The following is a 19639-nucleotide window of genomic DNA, read 5'->3' as shown; positions in this document are numbered from 1 at the left end:
AAGTGATTTATATTTTAATATTTTATTCTAAATGCAAGTTATTAGTAAAATTTAATATAATTCATTTTATTCAATACAAAATTAATTCAAAATCAATTTTGAACTTAAAATTATTTTTAAACATATATTAACTATGGATATTTATCTAAATTAATATTTCAATATGATTTTAGATATATTTAATGTGAATTCAAACATCTACTAGCCCTTAATTCTTTCTCTGTTTTTTCAACTTAGGTTTATAAGGCGTGCTTACTTAAGCCATGGAACAACTGTAAATCGCTAAAGGGACGCATGTAGACATAAACCCAGTTTTAATGCCAAAAAAATATTTACACGCACGTTTTCTTTCTCTTTCCTTTGGACAATATGTAGCATGTGGGGAACCCTTGTGTAATTTTAAACTAAGTTTTTTTTTCCTTGGTTGTTATATAATCATTTCTATACTCAGAAAATATAATATTAGTTGAATGATTAAGGAAAAAGAAAAAATGAGAAGGATTACATGTTTGATCTTCTCTGTTAATTATAACAAAAATTAATTATACTAATAATTGTTATTTATCAATAAAAAAATCATTTCTATACTCTTCCCAGTTTTTCCTTCGATTTATCATGGTATATATTGGGTACCTTTTAGCGTAACAATGAGAAGTAGAGTTTTAAGATTATGCTCATAAAAATAAATTTTTAAGACTGACAATATTAAAGACTAAGATCAGATTCCGACTTCAAATGTGTGTGTGTATTCTAAACTGCCCATATCACCATATCACAGTGTAGACGACAGAGCACTCCTCATAGTGTCATGATCTTTTTGTTAATTACACCAATCATATATATATACATATATATATATATATATATATATATATATATAATTAAGAAACGCGAGGAGGAGAAAAAATTGCGTTGGGTAATAGTTGGGCATTCTTGTTTTGTCGCATAATGGAAGAAAATTCTTGCTTCCAAGTTTCAATCAAATGTCTTTGGTCAAGAGAAATCGGCATCTACATTAATTGACTAATAAGTTAAAAGCTGTAAGCCTGTAACAATTGATTCTTAATAAGTAAACAATTATTAAATAACCCATCGAATTCTGTTTCTTCCATTTCCATATTCTCACAGTCAAGTAAGTATATATAAATAAGTAGTCCAATAAATGAACTTGCGGCTATCAGTACTCTATTGCATATATATACAAGGACCATGGTACCAATACATTTTATTCAGAAAAGAAAGGACAAGAGCAGATAGATCCAATCATCAAAAAATATGGGTTTGGTTAATGTTACCTCTTTTGTCGTATAAGCATGTTGAATGGAATCTCATTTTTTCTGACAAATAAAATTTCGGTAGAGGGGGAAGATAGTGTTTTATATGGGGAAAAATAATGAACACTGTAGGCCATTAAGGGGACCTAGATTAATTAAATATTCCTTACTCTAATCCACCCTTTCCTCTTGCTGTGGTGTATATAAAGATGATGATAAATGATTATAATTTGCACAAAGCTGAATAGACTCGGAAACAACCCCAAAATCCCTAAATACCACAAATTAACCCCCCAAAATGACTGGTTCTGGTTCTCCTTGTGGAGCCTGCAAGTTCTTGAGAAGGAAGTGTGTGAGAGGTTGTGTTTTTGCACCTTACTTTTGCCATGAACAGGGTGTTACCCATTTTGCAGCCATTCATAAGGTCTTTGGTGCAAGCAATGTCTCAAAGCTCCTTGCTCACCTCCCTGTGAGTGACCGTTGCGAAGCCACAGTCACAATCTCTTATGAAGCTCAAGCTAGACTTCAGGATCCAATTTATGGCTGTGTTGCTCATATTTTTGCACTTCAAGAACAGGTTTGTTTCCCTCTCATAAGCATTGATGTTAATAGCTTTATAATTGAAAACCCTAGCTGATTTTGCTTATACTATAGTTGACTGATTTACGCCACTTTTTTGCTTTGATCTTTGTAGGTGGTGAATTTACAAGCTCAGCTAGCTTATCTCAGGGAACAAGCAGGTCAGATCTATCTGAATGCCTCTGCCACTGAAAACCCTAATGAGAAACTCCTTGGAAAACCTACTACTTTCCCTCAAGATCTTCAAAGTCGGTTCCAAATGGAAAATTCCAACATGGCTTCACAATTTCTCCCTAACTTGTCCACCAATCCCTCAACACACTATTATGGGAACACTAATAGTCTCATGGAGCCAAACCCTATTGGAAATTATGAAAGTTCAGGAACCGTAGAAGAAAGCATCTCATTTTCTAGCTTTGAAGAGAGTTGTAACTCAATGTCCTATGACATGCAAAGGCAGTGGGGCCTTTCATGAAGAGGATGATAACCTTCAGTAAGTGGCTTTTGGTTACAATCAAACTAGCTAGCTTCATGAAAGATCAGAGTCTGCGTGAAAGAATTGGCGAAGACAACTTTATCAATTTTGAATTGATGCTACATGTGGTGAAGCATGCACTTTGTTGCCATAAATAACCTTAGGTAGCCTATAAATGTTCATATATATAATTGGAATGGAATATCCTAGTATTGTTTTGTTTAGTCTAGTGTAATATTAGTATTTATTAGAATAATAGTGTAATTCTTAGTGATGAAACTTTGGTTTTTGTATGAGCTAAATTGGGTTTGTTTATGGACCTAGTGAAGATATCCTAAATTTTGACCTAAAAGATATAGTCACCTATACCTTTCTGACATTAACTTTCCTTTGTCAAATAAAATAGGTTTGAACACTGGCAAATATTTGGAATAGGCCAGGGAATATGGTAATCCCAAAGTAACTGATATATTAATTCAGAAAACCTATATGGAACAAAGTTACTCTTAATTCTCGGAAACAAGTAATCCCTAGGTTGGAGGGCAAAGGAACATATTTGCGGAAAGAGAGAGAACATATTGCTCAGAGTAATTAATTAATGCAACTAAAATATATGCCTCACGCACAGACACAACATGTCTCCCAGAATGAATTTTTCTGGGCAAAGCACTTCGGTTGTTTCATAATGATACTTGTTGCATTTCTTCAAGTCTCCCCATTCACCTTAATTTGTTTCATCATACCAGATAAGCTAGTGTAATTATATATACTGAAGTGCATTATGAAACTACAAAATTTGGTTGTTGTTACCTTGATTTTGGAGATAAGATCTTGAAGAAATATAAGCAAATGCTAATATTGTTTCCTGTATCTGCTTGGTTCTTGTGAATTCCGAAGCCAACTTTCCATTTTACACTTACTGATATTTTCTTTTTCTAATATTGTTTCCTGATTGTTTAATATGCATGTTTATGAATTTGTTTGTTTGTCCAGATTTTTAAATTTCCAAGATACCCCAAATGAAAATAATTGAACTCTGTGTCCCTAGCATCATTTACCAATTTTTCTAGGTCCTCCAATATACAAATTAAAGTGAGTGCTTCTTTCCATATGAAAAAATAGCCTTATAATTAGTTTGGACTATATAAGACAACAACATCTACGTTAAATGCTTGTAGTTGGGATGGTGCTCGCAAGGAATTGAAGAATAACCAACAGGGATTGACTTATATATATATATATATATATATATATATATATATATATATATATATATATATATACTTTTTTTATTGGTCAACATTTAAGAAGAATTTTTTAGTCCTATTTACCTGTTATTTTAAAATTCTAAAATAATATTTGATTATTACTAGAGAAATAATGATATATGAAATGTTGGAATGATAAACGAGATATTAAAAATAATTTCAATACAAATAAGAATATTAATTACAATTCTAAATCTATGTATTGTGTAAAAGATGTATAAAAAATGACACTTTGTAAGGTGTACATTATTACGTCCCGTCCTAATCGAGGATAAGAATTGAGAGGTGAGAGAACCCATTTATTCCTGTGTGAATAAAAGTTGATAGATATATGTAACACCGTTTGTTAGCCTCGGTGTTGATTTCTCCTTGGCGATATGCATATATATATATTCCTCATTTTGAAAGATGAACATAATGACTGCAAATTCATCAGTATCCCCATCATCTAGTTCTTTTTTATAGTGACTGTTAAATCTGAATTTTTATGTCTCCCACGCCACATTAGTTTATTTATACTATTTGAATATATAAACGTTGTCCCTAGACTGCAAACAGAGATCCATGTATAAAAAAGTAAAAAGAAAAAATTAATGATCCAATAATTTCAAGGAAACGAAACACCTTGAATTTTATGCAGAAATTGCCAAGAAACTTCACTTGGGGAATCGTTAGAATAATGCATATAAGATATATATATATATATATATATATATTAGTGATGATATGAAATATATGTGCAAGAAACAGTTGTATTGTGTGTGACAAACTACAAGCGTTTTTCTTTTTGGGATATAGTATCTATGAATTAATGATAAATAACTAGTTAAGTTCATTCACTTAATTGTTCCCATATATTTGGCTACCAATACCATGCAATCTAGTATCACGCTTGTACCCATTAATTTTATTTCATTTTCTGCTGTCTTAATGGGCTGGTACAGTGCATGTTTGACTATAATTATCAGAGAATAATATGCTTTCTTTTCTTATCATCGTGACCCATGTTCACTCAGTGCCTCGCCATATTTTCAAATATACTGAGATATGCCTTTTCCGTTGGATTCAGCTCCTACTTAATTATAATGGTGGTCCATACTCTCTTAACTGTTGTTATATTATAATTTGAAAGTTGTGATCTCTTCCCAACCTTATCTTATATGCTTTAGATTTCAACTTGATTCCAGGTAGAGTGATATAGAAAGACCGGCAATTAAAGAAAATGTTTGATTTCTGAAAAATAGTTGTGAAAGAACATTTAGGGTGTTTTCTTAAAATAAATAAATAATATTGTGATCCATTTTTAAAAGAACTTTTTCAACAAATAAAAAAAATACTATTATCTTTTTGGGATTTTTTTAACAACTAATCTAATTACCATAAAATTTTAAATATATTTTTAATTAAATCCCTGTTATTGAAAAACACAAGAGAAATGGAAAATTAATTATTATTCAGTATAAATGTGAAGAAGATATTTTATATTTTTTGTAAATTAAAAAGGTTAATTGTGCAAATTATTTATAATTTTTAAAAAACATCCCTTTTATTAGAAAAATAAATATGGAAATGGAATTTTTTATTACTTAATTTTTTAAATAAAGCAAAATAAATCTATGAAAAGCTTAATATTTATTTTTATTTAAAGAGAAAAATTTTGAAAATTTATTTTGACTTTGGCAATGATTATCTTTTCTCCTACTTCAGTGCAATTACGAACTCATGGGTTACGCAGGTTTTTAATTAAAAAATACTTGTGTATTAATTGATTTTAATTAGGCATTATTTTATAAAAATTAAAAAAAAGATTCATTGGTTTTTTTATTTTTTATTTTGAAAGGGTGTATAGATTACTAAGTTTTCATGGTTTAGGGTTTTTCTAAAGAATTTGGTTCTCGCAAGTAAAAAATAAGATGTCAATATAAAATAGTTATTATCAGCAACTCATTTTTATATATTTTTCTATGAAAATATTTTTTAGAATTTAGACAAAATTGGGCAATACATACCGGTCCTGTCTCAAGTTGAGAACTATCAAGTTATTGATCACAGTTGTTCCTCAAATCACAAGGATCTCACAATAACTAACAACCCAATTTTAGAAAATATGTAATTTTAATAAGATAAAAATCAAAATTAGTTAAAAGGATAATTTAGAAAAATAGTTAGTCGCTTAAGAAAATGTTTGATTGTTAAACGGATTATTTTCATGGGGGAAAATATTGCAGATATTATTAGTCTTTATGTTATCAATGATGAATAAAACAGACACATGTTTAAAAAATCTAAACCTAGTTAAAAGAAAACAAGAAGGAGAAGATGGACTAAGTTTAAAATAGCAACCTAAGGCAAACATGGACTTTGTTTCCAAGCCCAACACATTTAGGATTTAAAAGATGGTCGGACTTAGTTTCTAATGATGACCCAAATCATGCAACACCAAACAACAAGTAGAAAAAGGTAAAAATGTTAACTCCTTGGTAAATGTACTAATTCATTCAAGTAGTATTTTAAAATAATAAGATCAAGTGTCGAATTTACAGGAATTTTAACTGTATTTAGATTTGTATATATAACAAATTTTAAGCAATTGACATAAAATTAAACTAGAGCTAGCGTGTGCAAGGGCAAGAAAAATAAACACTCGGAGCACTGAAGTGATTGTCAATGCAAAATTATAGGAATGTTGGAGATTCAACCTATCAGAACTACTCTTTATGTAATGTTAATGATTTTTCTCTATTCAATAATTTTTCAATTGTTACCTACATCTACTTGCATACTCTAACTATGATTTCTCATATGAAAGAGTCTAACCTACCTAATTTCTCCCACAACCCCAAAAAAGCTATTCTACATCGGATATTAATTGTCGTTGTAGGAAACATCGTAGAAAGTCTTAGAAGGATAGACTTTCTAAGACGGCTTTTCAGATAACCATTTTAGAATGTCATTTTTAAAATAAAAAAAGAAGTTTAAAAGTTTGAAGATTCTAAGATGGTTTTTGAAAAAAAATTGTCTTAGAAAGTAAACATTTTAAAACGATTTTTCAGAGAGCCGTCTTAATATTAAAGTAAAGATTTTAAGAAGGTTTTAGCCTAAAAATCATCTTAGAATGTCACTTTTCTATAAAAAAAAATAAAAAATTATTTTCTTTAGGTATATATTCAATGCCACTCCCCCAACAAGCAAACTTTCAATATTCTAGTAATATCTATACCCTTACAAATTTTCTTTATTTAGCATATTTTTCTTGTTTTTTAGAAACAAACTAAGTAAGGAAAAATAACCATACATGCTTGGTGTCTTACTTTGAAGGGAAGGGAAAGGAGTATATAAAAAAATCAACCCCCCTACCCCAACCCAACTTTCCACGGGCAACCAAAAAAAAAAAAAGGTAGTGTATTCAATTTATTTCTCCATCCATTATTAGACCAACCAAAGACCAATTCTAAAGAACATGATAAAGACAAGTCAATCACAACAATGCTGCCAACAACATGATCCCATATTTTTTCATGGTATCCTTTGTGAGGGAAACGCAAATATATAACCTTATCTCCTCTTGACTGGTGGCGCTTTGTGTAACAGTCATCCCTTGATTTTTCTTTTAAATAAATAAATGAATAAATAAATAAAAATAAGAATAAAAAAAATTAGGTCATAAGTTTCTTCTCTATATAAAGGAACTTTTAACCCTGAGCAACTTTGTAAAAATATTTCTGTTCCTTTTTCTCTGATTCTCAAGAACTCTAACAGAGCAATCGAAGGAGGAGTTCTAGAGAGTACCATAAACGTCACTATTGCTAACGAAAAACACTTGAGCGACTACTTCGAGGTAAGGAATGAGTTACTCACAGCTTGAGATTATAATGAACATGTGTAGGGATTCCTAGAGAATTAATTTTTGGGTTGTTTTATGAAATGTAATTCTATTTTTATGTTTTAAATCGCGGATTGATTGTGTTTGACGGACCACTTGGTGTTCTGATGCAAAAATTTTGTCAAATTGTCGTGTTCCTAAGTTGAGTGGAAATCCTAAAAAATTGGACATTTTTCTAGTTGATGAATTAAGAAAGGAAGAATTTACTATAAGGGGAATGTGCTTTTTTTATTTCTCTATTGTATGATTTTCTTTAGATGTTTATAATAGTTTCTCCTTTTTGCCAATGATAAATTCTATTAAATTGTATTTTATTCCTAAAATAATTCTAAAAAATTGTGATTAATTTCCGTGATGATGGTACAATACTCAAAACCAAGATGTTGTTTCTCATTGTTGGATTTTCATGACTTTGTTGAAATGCACCAACCCTAGTTTGTGTAGAACCACCCAGTGCTTGCATACATGTTCCATCACCAACTTTAGCAAAGAAGAGACAGCCAACTTTATTTGAAGAATAATGCTGCTGATTGGAGCCAATGGATGAGGTTTGGACAAGCCAAGACACCCAATACAACTTTGCCTTCATGTAGTAAAGCTAATGCTACAAAAAAATCAAATTAATATTAATGTGAGTAAGTAAAAAAAGAAAAAGAGTGGAGATGATGCAATTCAAAATAAGGAACGAAGAATAATGTGTGATAGCGGATTGTTTGTTCACATTGATAAGTCATAGAATCAAAAAAGAGAGAGAAAATTCAATATAGTCATGTTTTGAGATAAATTTTACTATAAACATATGTATGAAAAGAAAATATGAAAAAATGTAATAATTTTCTCATAATTTAAAATTAGCTTATTAATAAATTAATTTATAGAAATGATCACATTTTAAATTTAAATTTTAATTTACATATAAGTTAACTATAATTTATAAATAAAATTATTTTATTTTCTTCTTCCAGCTTATAAAAACAGGACTATAATTTGAAGAAAATTTAAAATATCTCCCAATGACCTCCTCCACTCTTTTTATGTTGATAGGCACCCACACACAAGGAAACAAATTAAAACAAACACTTCAATTGAACACTCATGAGTCACGACTAAGGAGTCAGTATGAGAGGGATTTTATTTTTTATTTTTCATATGTAAAGGTATACGGCCTTTTACTTGAAACAGTTGTGAAACAAAAATAAAGGAAAAAGTAGGAGATCAAGCTAACAGCGAAGAAAAGTCAACAGTGAACAATAATGATGGTGATAGGTGAAACCTTGCAGGCAATACTTTACGTATATCTTTAGAATTTTTATATTTTATCCCCCTTACTAAGCAAGGAAACCTGACCTTTGATAATTCTTCAATCTTCCAGGGGTGGCCACTGCTATTTCAACCACGGCTCTTAGTTGAGACCTCTGTCATAGAGACCAAAAGAGGAACTACGGCTCTTAGTATCCCAGCTGTATTAATCAGTTATAGGCTAAGCACATAGTTATGCCACCTGTACTTTCTGTTACATGTAGTTACTAAACTAACTCTATCTTAGTTATAAATATCTCTGAAAAGAAATTTACAGGAACAGGATCAAATCCTTAATGCTTATATAATTATATTCAAACAGCCTCAAAATCAACAATCACGGTTATGGCAACCAACTCTAATACAGAACTTGGAGAAGATTGAATTACAATCCTCCACACAAACAATATTCCTAGAGATATTAATAAAAATATAAAAAATATATTACTGCAGAGTAATTACCTCACTAGAAAGTGGATCTTTTTGCTTCACAACAGTCAATACTGACCAAACAAGCTTAGACATGTCTAACACCAGGGTTTCAGGACAACCTGTTTTGAAAATTTGATAATCAGGCATCCATAAAGGATAAAAAAAATAGCATATAATGTGAATAGTTGATGTCAATAGTAGTTTACCCACCCTCTTCGCTTTTATGCCGTTTCTTGTAGTTCATTTAAGGTTTTAATTGAAACAAGGAGGGCAAAAGTTTTTGGAGTGTGTGGTTTATGCGGTCTTTGGTGTACTTGGTTGGAGTACAAAGCCCCCATCCACCTAGATTTGTTCCAAGAGAAGATTGTGTTAACTGTTTATGGTGTAGTATAGGGCTAACCTCAATCCAATTTCAAGTGAGTTATTATTTCTGGCATGGGCATGGATGAACTTACATGCTGAATTATTGATTCATGCTTTTTGTCTCTGATTTTCTGTTTTGAAGAATATTTTCTTTTATTATCATATAAATAAATAATAGAAAACCAGAGATGGAGCAACATGCTTGATAGTTCATGTTCTTCTCTACCTCTTTTAGTAAGATTTTGTGTACATACAAAATAAAAGGAAGTAACAATGACCTATGCTATACAAAACAAAAATATTCATTGACATGCATGTGCATATAGATGAGGAAATGCCAATTTTGGTTTATAAAATTGTACAACATTTTTTGTCTTTAAAATTAAAATGCTTAATTAAACATTTTACCATTCAATTATCTCTATTTTGTAAAATTTATCATTTGATTTTTTTATGTACTTTACATCATGTTTACTATTTTTTGTGCATTTTACATATGTTAAATGTGTAATAAAGTGTTGATGTATCCCTAAAAGTAATTTCGCTTTGTTAGTGACATGTTGGTAAAATGTGTGAAAAATTAAAAATATCATGCTAAAATACACATAAATTAAAAAAATAAGCTGATAAAATGCAAAGAAAAAATATGATCTTAAAATGTGCAGAAAAAAGTTGGAGATAAAATGTGTGAAAATAAAATAAAAAAACACAATGGTAAAATGTGCAAAACAAAACTTGAATACTAAAATTCTTATAATGATAATTAAGCAGTAAAATGTGTCTCTCCCTTTGTTAATCTTTGATATTTTAAATTAAATAATGAAAATTAAAATAGTGATCTTTTGAGTTCTAGGCTGAACAGTTTGTTAGTGCACACTAAAAGATCAGCTAATAGTGTTGCACATGGTTTAGCTAGATTAGCTTTTGATCTCTTTGATTTTGTTTGGATTGTGGATTTTTTTCCCTTAAATTCAATCTGTTGTAAACCATGATAGGAGGGTTAATATAGTATTCTTTTTTTCCTGGATGAAAGTGGTTTGAACCTCATAAATTATGTATTAAGCCAAATTAAAAAATAACAATTAAATTCTTGAAATTATGTCACTTAAGTTAATCCTTATTGTTAGTCATCTGCTAACCTCACAACAAATGTGTGATGTGACACATTACTTATCACATATATTATTATGTAGTTGTCTAGTCCTAAACACTTGGAGGTATTCATAAACCGATTCAAAAAACTGAATAAATTAAAAATGAAAAGATCAAAATTTGAAAAACAAATTTTTATATTGGATCACATATCAAATTTAATTTTAAAAATCAATATAATCTAATCCAATCTTACATATGTATATATTTTCATTCATAAATTATAATATCACTCATATTTTTATTTTCATTTCCTATATATTTGTAAAATTATCATATAACTTATACCTATTTATGAAAATATATTCAATTAAAGAATTTTTTTACTAACTATTTGAGTTAAGATACATAAATATACTATATCATTAGTTTTATAATGACATATAAATTAAATATTTGATATTTTAAATTATTTTTTATTTTATATATATATATATATATATATTACTATATTTTATTTACTATTTTCTAAAAAAAACTATGAATAAAACTAATCAAATTCCAAACCTCTTTAAATGGGATCAAATCATATTACAATTTTAAGCCAAACTGATTCAATGATAAATCAACAAGACCAAAATGATTGGATTGAATGATTTTTTTCTTCATAACTGATACAATCCAATATGCAAACACCTCTAATAAACACACTAATACAAACTAAATTTTACAATAATTGATAATTTTTCAGACTAGAATGATATTAAAATTTAAAACTAATTAGGTAAGGTAGGACAGATGCCTATTAGCGATTAGTCCCTATATTTTTGTTCTAGTTGGTTTAGTAATGTAAAGTGAAAAATATCAATATTGGTCCTCTATAGTTAATGTCTGTCATTGTTTTAGGAATTTTTCTTTTAGAATGTGAAGTAATTAATTTACTTGGTGCTAATGTCCTAAACATTAATCCCAATTTTGCGTACCACGTTAAAAAATATCCATTCCCTAAAAAAATATGCATTCCTGTAAAAGAATCTTCTAATATTGTAGTACTCCAATATTTAAGAATTTTCAATGATTCCATTTTGAAAAAAAAAATTCCATAGTTTTAAAACTTTAATAGTAAAAAAATAATATTTACAATGATGCAAAATACTAGTAATCATTATTCAATAAGTTCAATCTTAAAATAAAGATCTGAACCATATTTCAATCCTCTCGCATCTATCATTCAATTTAAAGCATTTTTTTAATGTTTGCAAAACTTTTATTTTTTTTATTTTACTAATATTAGGGACGAATCCTAGAATTTTAAGTTCTAGGGACAATATACATGTGTGTGGATATATATGTGTGTGTTTGTGCATATGCATGCGTGCGTGTACATGCACATAAATATGTTTTTTTTAAAATAATTGTGTGTATATACACATATATACAAAATTTCATATCAATTCAAAATTAAATGAACATGACAATATTCATCATTTTTAGAAAAAAAAGTAACAAAGTTCAAAAGTTTTGATGAGATTTGTAAAAACATAGTATATAATTACTTGTTGTTTTAAGGCAAAAATGTGAGAGACACAACCATAGACAAGGTCTCTAATACGAGTCTAAGTCTCATAAGTGATTGTGATAGCTACTTTACAATGATCATGAGTTGGTGTTGATCAAGAATTTTTGATATTAGATTCAAAACTTTAAATCAACAAACAAAAGTTTAATTTTAGGACTAATTATACTAAATCAAAACACTTAAGATTCCTTTTTTTTTTCAAACAAGCAATCTTTAGAATTTCAATTTAAGAAACAATATCTTTCTAAAAACTTATTATAAGAACAAATTTTATACTAAGTATAAAATGAGTATTCGGGTTATAATACTTGATTCATACAAGCGTAAATACTTTTTCTAAATATGCATAAAAAATACTTGAACTAACATTACAAATACATTAACACATTTATGATAACATAAAATTCTATAATAAAGCATTCAAAAAATAATAAATAATGTGTCATACATAGAAGAATAGGTTATAGATAGAAGAAACATTATCTAAAAGAGAAGGAGTCATAAAAAGTAAAATAGAGATAGAATTAGAATTGAAAATTAAAGAAATAGGCAAGAACATACATGTTTCTGTAGAACCGAAAAGCAATACAACAACAACAACAACAACAACAACGCCTTATCCCACTAGGTGGGGTCGACTACATGGATCAACTTCCGCCATAATGTTCTATCAAGTACCATACTTCTATCCAAATCATTAAGTTCGAGATCCTTTTTGATAACCTCTCTTATAGTCTTTTTGGGTCTTCCTCTGCCTCGAATTGTTTGCCTTCTCTCCATCTGGTCTACTCTCCTCACTACAGAGTCTACCGGTCTTCTCTCTACATGCCCAAACCACCTAAGTCTATTTTCCACCATCTTCTCTACAATAGGCGCTACTCCAACCCTCTCTCTAATAGCTTCGTTTCTAATTTTATCCTGTCGAGTCTTACCACACATCCACCGCAACATCCTCATCTCCGCTACACCTACTTTATTCTCATGTTAGCTCTTGACCGCCCAACATTCTGTAGAACCGAAAAGCAATAAGTGCGACAAAATATGGTATACAAGAAGTATGAAAATGTTAATAACCAAATAAATTGACTATTTTAGATCTTGCCATTTGTTCTGCACCTTTTCCAAATTTGAATATTGGCTAACCGCTTGATAAATGCTACTCTGATCGTTTGATTTAACGCTCTCGATTGCCTTTCTTTTGAATTATCCTATTCAAGAACATCAAGTAACCTTTTTCAATATATTGAATTCAATTGAATTTATCTTTTTCAACTTGTATTCGTTCTTTTATCGATTCCATATTTTCAACACTACAGGACAAGTTTCTCTTATTGCATCATCATTCTAAATTGATTTTGAAGACCTTGTGTATGGCTGCAAATCTAGCAGGGGATTGTTTTGAGCAAAATTAAGGTGCAAAGAAGTAGTCAACAACACACTTTCTTCTGAGGAAGTTGCATGCCCCGCAAGGAGAGCCAAAACTATTAGAGCCACCATTTCCACTAGCAAAGCCATAGTATGGTAGTGGTATAATAGTAATAACCAACACACAAATAGAGAGAGATGGATGTGTGTTTTATATGTGAAAAGAAAGGACCCGAATAAGGGAAGTGAATAAAATTTGTAGGCAAACTACAAAATGGTGCAAACTAAAAATCTAAAGACTATGATATGGGAAAGGAAGGGGTCAGGGGAAGTGAGACAATGGGAATAAAGAGCATAAAGAGTCTTATAAGAAATGTGAATGGGACATGTGGACCTCATATGTAGGGTTCAAAGGGAACATTTGTAAACAATATTTACCGGTGCATGACACGAGTCATACACTTTAGTTAAACAATCATTAACCATTGACAAATTCTAGCATGGACTAGTGCCTCAAATGGTTCATGATGGACCAATGCAAAGGAGTATTATAGCTAAATATTAGTAAATATTTTTTATTTTAAAAATTAAAATTACAAATTAAACCTTCTTTGAATTATTTTTGAACAGTGCCATATTCTTTGCTCATGAGCTTGAAAGTCAAAACCCTTTAAGTCTCAAGGCAACTCCATTGTTTGTGAATAGTTATCAAGTACTCTTCTTTAAAATAAATTATTGTTTTGAGAGATAAAATAGAGTTGATGGTGGCAAACTCTAGGATGACGACGGTGGTAAATTGAAAATGTTCCTCTAATTATTATGACTCACATTTCTATCTTGAGTGGTTTCTACTATTTTCTTCTATTTGTCATTTTTTTATTTTAGAAATTTTAAATAAATATTTAAAAGTCTTTAAAGTCACATATTGCCATAGAATGGTGGTGGTGCATAGTATGACTCCATTGCTAGTAACACTTTAAAAGCTCACACCTTTTCACCTCTTAAATTTGTTGTGATTAACTTTGATTTCTCCCTTGTGATTACTAACCGCAACACACCCAATACGCAGAGGATGGTGTTTGTGACACAAAATTAACTTAGGAGAAGGTTTTGAGGTCACTATTTTGGGGGATAAGAAGTATTGCATATGCAAAAAAAATAGAGGAAAAAAAGACACAAAAAATAGAGAGCAACAATAGCCTCCTTGACGACATCATCTTTCTTCTCTTTTTATTTTTCCTTCCTCCCTCTCTCCGTAGTCATGGACGATCACTACAGTTGTAACACCCCGATGAATCATACCGGAAAGAGAGAGATCTAGAGATTGTGCAGGTATGAGATTGTACAGTTGATGATAACTTAAAAGAATTAATTGGTACTACATATACTAACACGATGCATCTATTTTTTGGTAGTAAGAACTCCACAGTTAAATGTGTTTGGCTTGAAGCAGTTATGAGATGGGCGACCTTCTAGGAAGTTTTCTCGAAAAATGTGAGTGAGGATAAAACATGCTAAAAAGTCTCATATTGATTTGTGGAGACAAACATTGATCTTGAAAAAAATCAGACATTGATTGTTGAGGTCTCAGAAAAGGCTACCTACAGAGAGTTCTGATTGATATTAGGTTCTGACTAACAAGAATATTGACTGAAGTGTCATCGTGTGAAATGTTGTAGTATGTGAGCCGTCAAGAAGTCGACAATCAGAGATGTTACAACAATGACAACACCATCGCACACCTCTTGCTCCACAATCGGGTCTCACAAGAGTGACGACGTGACCATATGGGACTTAAGTTATGTTCGGAAAAATTAACTAAAAAGTTAGTTGAAAACTGGAAAACTGGAAAACTGGAAAGTTAAATAGTAACTAAAAAATTAACTTATTAAATTAGAAGTGTACTGTAAAATTAACTGTCGAAATAGTTGAAAAGTATAAAATGACAAAAAAATAACAAAATCATGATTTATTTAAAAAATATAACAAGGAAAATGAATAATGTATTGAGGATAAAAGTAAAAAAAATATAAAAAGTTAGAAGCCAATAGCTAAGCGTTTCAAAAAACGCTAAAGTTACTAAAAAAAAACTTGTTTATCAAACAACTAAATGAATTTTTTAACTAATAAAAAAAAGTAAAAGTTAATTGAAATACCTTGTCGAACATAACCTTAGAGTGACGGAGGTCTAATGTCAACTAGAAAAGGCGTAAAGGCATGGTGCTCAACTTTGTAGCACTGGTATCTTTGAAACAATTTTGATAATGGGTTTTGGGGAAGAAAAATCGCAAAAGACATGGAGGAACGAAGTGGCTTATAAACCTATAGGGTTAAAAATGACAATTCATTGATATAGTATGATTTTTTAATTTAAAATTATAATTAATAGGAGAAAGACAGTTGTGTGTATTTCTATCATTGATTTATTTTAAATGATATCTAACATACCACTTTTTTTGCTGAAATGTAGGAAGCATGCTTGCAAACATAACTGATGCAGGTGAAGGTTCATTTGGCTCAGAATTTAGTGGAGTCTAGGAACATAGAGAATAATCATCAATGGCTAGGGAATAATAACAGCGTTCAGGACAACCAATGAACCATCCATTTTATCCCACTTACATGAAACCTATATCTCCTCAAAGCTCTCTTGAGTCAATTGATCACAACAATATCAATGATGGAATGAGCATGCAAGACATACAAAGGAGAAAGGATTTCCATATCCAAGCTATAGAAAAAAACCATACAACAACAATGACTTGGGGGAGTTGCAAGAATTGGCACTAAGGATGATGAGGAACTGATTATGAACCTAAAGGGTTAAAACTTGTTTACTCATCCCATCAATCATATCATACTTAGCTACAGTACCACTTTTTTTGCACTGATCCATCATGAGCATTTGAGTCATAGGTCCATGTTAGAATTTGTCTTAACTATCTCTTATATAGTTTGACATAAGATTTTTAGATATTCCTAGCAGAAAAAACTTTCATAAGATATTGAATAACAAAAGTAAAACAGGGTTATGCATGCGAGTTCACAATTTCTTTTCTTAATAAATTTTAATTATTAATATTTTATATATTTAATTATTATATTCATTACTTATTACATTTAAGGATATGCATGTCCAATAAAGATTATAACTTAAAGATTATACAAGTAACAATTAATTTGACACTTATGTAACTAAAATATAAAACAGAAACAAAAATAAATGCATTTGGTAAAAACAAATAACAAATACATGATAGACTATAACAAATAAACTAAATTTTTCTATTTTCAATGAGTACACAAGTAATTGATTTTTTGTCAAAAAATATAGTATATTATCATAGGAAATTTTATAAATGTTTTTATCAAAATTATGAGGACAATTGTTCAATGAGGGGAATTACATAAAGAATTGTATGACATAAAATATGAACGGAAACACTAAATATACATTATATTATATAAAGTGAGATCAATTAAAATATAATAGTATATATAATAACAGGCTGCACTAAAATTTTAGCGGGGACAATTACCCACAATACTAGCTACAGATTTATTCCCAAAGAATATGTTGTTAGTTTGAATAATTTTGTTAATAAAAACTTAGATTTAAGTCTTGTAAATAAAATTATATAATTAGAAAGAAAAAATTTATTAAAAATAATTAATTAAAATTTTAATAAAAATTAATCATTAATAAAATAAATAATTACTTCACATCACTGATACAGTAAAAATGAAAATTATTTTGCTATAAGAAACAAGAAAGGCAGCTACTTGTTTCTTTTGAAGATAAACTCCCGTGTTTAATAAACGTCAGTGACATCCATGTTAAATCAAACATTAAAGTTGCACGTGTGTCCCACTTTTAAATCTTAACACGCAGGAGGAGTAAATTAATAGAATGGACCAATATGCAGTCCTTTGGCCAATCCCGGGGATCAAAAACATACTGCATAATTGGTGATGATTAAAATAATTTACAAGACTCCCATATATAATTGATGATGATTCATCTGTATTCCATGTTTAAAATATTTGTATTATTTGATATATATTAAATTTAATTTTATTGATCTAATTAATGAAAAATTAAAGATATTCTTTCAGATAAATAAAACATTTTAGATATGTAATATGTAATAATCATATATTTTTAATTATATTTATAATAAATTATTATATTTTGGAATAATCTATGTAATAAGTATTAATTAATTTAATAATTTTATTATTTATTTACTCAATTTATTTTATAGATACTTTAAAAAAACTATTGAATTAAGGAATTCGAATATCTATAAAGGGTTATTAATTTTATCTACTCATTTTACTTCATTGATTTTAAGAATTATAGTTGTTGCGGGTATTAAAGAATATATATGAAAAGAATGCGTAAATCCAACTTCAACTATCACGTAGATCATAGCTTTGTAGACCGTGTGGTTCGCTTAAAAAAAATCATACATCAGACTTAAGCGAGTTTTAATGTTATCAAAGATAGTCTTAATCTTAATTTTAATTATTTATAGGATCCGTTTACATCAGTAGTTTTACACCAAATTTGAATACTCAATTTAAATAATCTAAAGCTGAAATTTATTCACTTAAAAAATTTAAAAATTCTAATTAGTAAATCATGAGATATGATTTTATTATTTCTAATTAAATTAATTAATCAGAATCATTAATAATATCACCAGATAATATTTTTTATGATATTTGCCAATTTTATCTTTGTCAAAACAAAATTTTGAATTCTATAAAAAAAATTATTATCTATAACGTTTTCCTTTGCTAAAAATAATATTTATCATCCATGAACATCTTTCTTTTGCTAAGTTCTTTACATGGGTTATGTGATATATAAGGGGGTTGGTCACTCCTTATACTAGATTTGAGTTTATTAATAACTAAAAATTATTTTTTTCCTATCCATATGTAATGCTTTTATTGTATACTGGACTATTTTATATGATCATAAAAGAGGATATTAACTATAAAAAAAATTCACAGAAAATCATAATTATTTTTCACTTTTTAATATTTGTTTTTTTATATCTTTCAGGAATATTAATTATTGAATTGTGAAACATATGTTGTTCATGGAAGTGGAGGACATGAAAAGTTATACTTTTGAGAGTTTGGATGATGATACAAATTTCAATTTTCGTTAGCACACAAATGATAAATATTTTAAATCTTTTTTTATGTAAATAAGACTGGCAAATATTACGAAAATTATTATTTAGTGTTGTCATTAATGATTTTTATCAATTCGTTTAATTAGAAATAATAATGTTGGTGATTAGCTAATTAAATTTTTTAAGTGAATTAATTTTAGTTTTTAGATTATTTAAATTGGGTGGCAAAAATTTTGTGTAAAACATTTTACACTTGGTGTAAACGGATTATATATATATATATATATATATATATATATATATATATATATATATATATATATATATTTTCCACATATAAATTGTTGAGTATGGCAAGAAATATATATACCACTCTGCACTCTGTTCTTATCTTCTCTACTCCCGTCTTTTGACTCTATTTCTTTATTTTATTTATCACATAGCAACTCATCAGAATAAGTAAAGACCAATATAAATCTTCACTTAGCACAGGTCCCATATTTTACTTTTTTGGAACAACTTTTGCTCTCACGTTCCGCTAATCATAATCACTCATCTCCAATTAAACTAATGGGTCTGCCAATATATTAATTACTTTCTCTGGTGCAAATAATGGTCCGGCTAAAAGTTTTTTTTAATTGCTCTTTTATCTGCTTTGTCATTCTTTAATGATAAATATTAATCAATGTACTTATGATATTGGTTAAGCAATTACAGTATAAAAGAAGGATTTTTTTTATTAAAATATGCAAAATTATATTCTCCGATGTTCATGACTTTATTTATTTTCACAATAAATATTTTCTGTTTTTAGTTCCTTAATTAATTTCTTAATAGTCTAGTTAAAAAGATAATCTTTAATTCTTTTAGACAAATTATG

General features: G+C 28.9%; 1 protein-coding gene across 1 annotated transcript; it reads left to right on the top strand.

The window, feature by feature from the left end:
- Positions 1-1421: 1421 nt before the first annotated feature.
- LBD15 (LBD domain-containing transcription factor) lies at positions 1422-2630 on the top strand. Its single transcript, XM_041014091.1, has 2 exons — positions 1422-1851; positions 1969-2630. The coding sequence occupies exons 1-2, from the start codon at positions 1573-1575 to the stop codon at positions 2326-2328; spliced, it is 639 nt and encodes a 212-aa protein (XP_040870025.1). The 5' UTR covers positions 1422-1572; the 3' UTR covers positions 2329-2630.
- Positions 2631-19639: the final 17009 nt, after the last annotated feature.

Source organism: Glycine max, chromosome 3, assembly GCF_000004515.6.
Source record: "Glycine max cultivar Williams 82 chromosome 3, Glycine_max_v4.0, whole genome shotgun sequence".
Lineage (NCBI taxonomy): Eukaryota > Viridiplantae > Streptophyta > Magnoliopsida > Fabales > Fabaceae > Glycine > Glycine max.
The sequence above is the reverse complement of the archived record's forward strand: the minus strand, read 5'-3'. Positions and strand labels throughout refer to the sequence as shown.

Excerpts from the sequence above, each read along its gene's own strand:
- LBD15 (XM_041014091.1), top strand. The coding sequence starts at position 1,573 with ATGACTGGTTCTGGTTCTCCTTGTGGAGCCTGCAAGTTCTTGAGAAGG. Across the intron at positions 1,852-1,968 it reads TTTTTGCACTTCAAGAACAG|GTGGTGAATTTACAAGCTCA; the intron begins GTTTGTTTCCCT and ends TGATCTTTGTAG.